This window comes from Austrofundulus limnaeus, unplaced genomic scaffold, assembly GCF_001266775.1.
Source record: "Austrofundulus limnaeus strain Quisiro unplaced genomic scaffold, Austrofundulus_limnaeus-1.0 Scaffold89, whole genome shotgun sequence".
Taxonomy (NCBI): domain Eukaryota; kingdom Metazoa; phylum Chordata; class Actinopteri; order Cyprinodontiformes; family Rivulidae; genus Austrofundulus; species Austrofundulus limnaeus.
The window spans coordinates 1,798,778-1,801,685 of NW_013952491.1; the positions used below are offsets into that span (position 1 = coordinate 1,798,778).

Below are 2,908 nucleotides of genomic sequence, written 5' to 3' on the forward strand. Positions count from 1 at the left end.
CTCTCTCTCTCTCTCTCTCTCTCTCTCTCTCTCTCTCTCTCTCTCTCTCTCTCTCTAACTTCGGCGTGTTTCTCTTGGGGGTTCAGCTGACAGGAAGTGAAGCGGCTGTAAGAACCGAGGTGACCTTGTTAACGAACACGCAGCCGACAGAGGCTGGTGTGTGTGTCAGCTCTGATGTAAACCTGCAGGGGGCGCCGTGTGACTCGCTGACATCACTTCCTGTTTGTCTGTTTTAAAACTCGTCTTAAAACCCACTTGTTTACTTTGGTTTTTGACACTGTGTAATGGGGTTGTGTTGTTCATTTATACTAGATTTTATTTTTTGTTTTTATTCTAGACTTTAAATTAGGTTTTAGGCATTTTATTGTTTTTATTCCTTGTTTTTACTTTGTTTTTTATTAAATTGTGACTGAGTTTGTTTTTGTACGAGCTGTGTTGGAATGCAGCACTGTGGTGTACTTTGGTGCAACAAGTGCTTTACAAATAAAGTTGGACTGGATTGGTCGTCACTGATCTGCTGAATCTGGCAGCAGAAAGTCGTTCCTCCAGTTTTTCTTTCCTTCTGTGACTCAGAGCTGCTGTAACCATGACGACGGCCCACAAACCTGTACCGCCTCCAGGTGTGGAGCCTGACTTTAGGACCGGACAGGAAGTGGTCGCGTGTGTGGACAGAAACAGGAAGTGGTCATGCGTGCGGACAGATAAACAGGAAGTGGTCGTGCGTGCGGACAGATAAACAGGAAGTGGTCGTGCGTGCGGACAGATAAACCTCTTTTCACGTGAAAAAGTAAAGTCATGATGGATTCCGACGTTCTGACCCGTTCAGAGACCCAAACCCGATGGTGACGGTCTGCAGGGTACCTTGGCCGATCTTGACGAAGCCGATGATGATGATGAGCACGAGCGCCAGGAGCTTGGCGGCAGCGAAGAAGTCCTGCACTCTGGTAGCCGCCTTCACGCTGTAGCAGTTCACGAAGGTCAGGAGAACTGAGGAGGAAGGAAGAGTTGAATCAAAGCTCCATGAAGCCACGTTTCATGTTTTAAAATAAAAAAACTTTCAGGTTTTAGAAACTCCTGAAACATTAAAGTTAAACGTGACGTTGAGACGTTTTATTAGAAACATGTTTCGTCTGCTCCACGGCTGGAACGGTTTTTATGAAGCAGGTAAAAGTCAAGCAGTGGTGTTTTTGTTGGTCTGTTAGCAAAATATCTCCTTAAAGCACTGCTGGATTTTCACCTGCAACTCTAACGTTTAATTCAGACCCAATCCAAGATGGCCGCCACGGCTAATTAACCTTAAAGAACACATAAATGACTCTAATTAAGTCAGTTTTACAAACATTTTGGTGTGGTAGTAGCTGAGAGTCAGACTCTGAGCACTTCTCAGGAATAAATAACTATTTATTTATGTATTTATTTACCGTTATTTAACCAGGCAAGTCAGCCTGGGCCTGAAGGTAACCTGTTGTACAGGTTTTTAGGGGTGGGGGAAACCGGAGTGTGTGTGTATATGTGTATATATATATATATTGGGGATGGGATGCACTGATATGAAAATTTCATCTGATATAATTATTGGTGTTATGGCTGATAGCTGATATTTACAGATAATACACAAGTACACAAACACACTTGGGTCTTTTGTTGACACTGTAAATAAACAAGCAGACCTCTGACAGTAACTTCAGTTATTCCTGGTTACACAGCGTAAATATTGATGCTGCTCAACCAACCATGTCTCCTCCCAAAACAGAAACACAAAAATAAAAAGTGGGAAATCAACATCAGATGTTAATATCAGCAGTTTTACAAATCAGACCGATACAGATATTCTAAAAAATGACCAATATTGTCTGATATTAATGCTGATATATCGTGCATCCCTTATTTATTTATACATACATATATCTGCTGCAGTGTGATATGATTTGTGTACAAACTAATACAGGATCAGAATAATTTAAATTTATATTTCTCATCCAAACATAATTAATTCACTCAACAACAACAAGTCATAAAATGATTTTCTACTTCTAATCTTTTATAAAAATGTAAGTAGAGGTAAAAAGGCTGAAAAATAATTACTTAAGTAAAGTACAGATACTCAGTAAGAAAGTATTAGTACTTAGTTACTTTAGAGGTCAGGCTGATCATCAGGTCTTTCATTAGATCTGTTTTGTTCTTCAGAACCATTAACAGAACTTTCTGTGCAACAGAAACCAGTTCATTAATCTCAGAGAAACACAGTAACAAACAAGGAAAAAGCTTCTGGCTGCAACACAAGTCCGGGTCCAGTTCTGGACCCAGAACATTCAGAACCCCTGACCCAGTTCACAGTGATGAGCTGAAGCAGCAGGTCCCTTCAAAGCCCCTAAATCAGGCCGGACCCTGGACAGCAGACCGGCCCGCACAATGAGGCTCTGTGGTTCTGAGAAACGCACAAAAGGAAAGAGGTCGGGTACAGTAGAGGACCGGGACGCTCAGATCTGCCGCCCAGAACCAGAACCAGAACCAGAAAGGGACGGCTGGAACTTCAGCAGAACTCAGAAACCCGACATTAATCTCCTGAAACGGGTCAGACGGAAGAATAATCTGCAAAAACTGGACCTACATGGAGCCAGAACCAGACCTGAGTCAGGTGGTCTCAGACAGCCCACACACACACACACACACACACACACACACACACACACACACACACACACACACACACACACACACACACACACGTGTGTGAATGAGTGGATGGGATTGGGCTGCTTGGGTTCTGGTTCTGACTGGATGAAGCAGCTAATTAATCCAGAGTTAATCTGGTTAAGACTCTGAGACAAACCGGACCTCGTGTTTCTGACCCGCATCAGAGTCTGGAACAGAAACAAACCCACTCCTGCACCTCTCTGAGCATAAT

At 42.9% G+C, this 2,908-nt stretch overlaps 1 protein-coding gene across 1 annotated transcript in view; it reads right to left on the reverse strand.

The window, feature by feature from the left end:
- slc7a5 (solute carrier family 7 member 5) overlaps positions 1 to 2,908 on the reverse strand; it is a gene marked incomplete at its 5' end in the record, with an annotated part of 21,751 nt that overhangs the window by 17,301 nt on the left and 1,542 nt on the right. Inside the window, 1 exon segment of the mRNA XM_014012218.1 lies at positions 862 to 987. Within this exon segment, the coding sequence (XP_013867672.1) occupies positions 862 to 987 (126 nt within the window).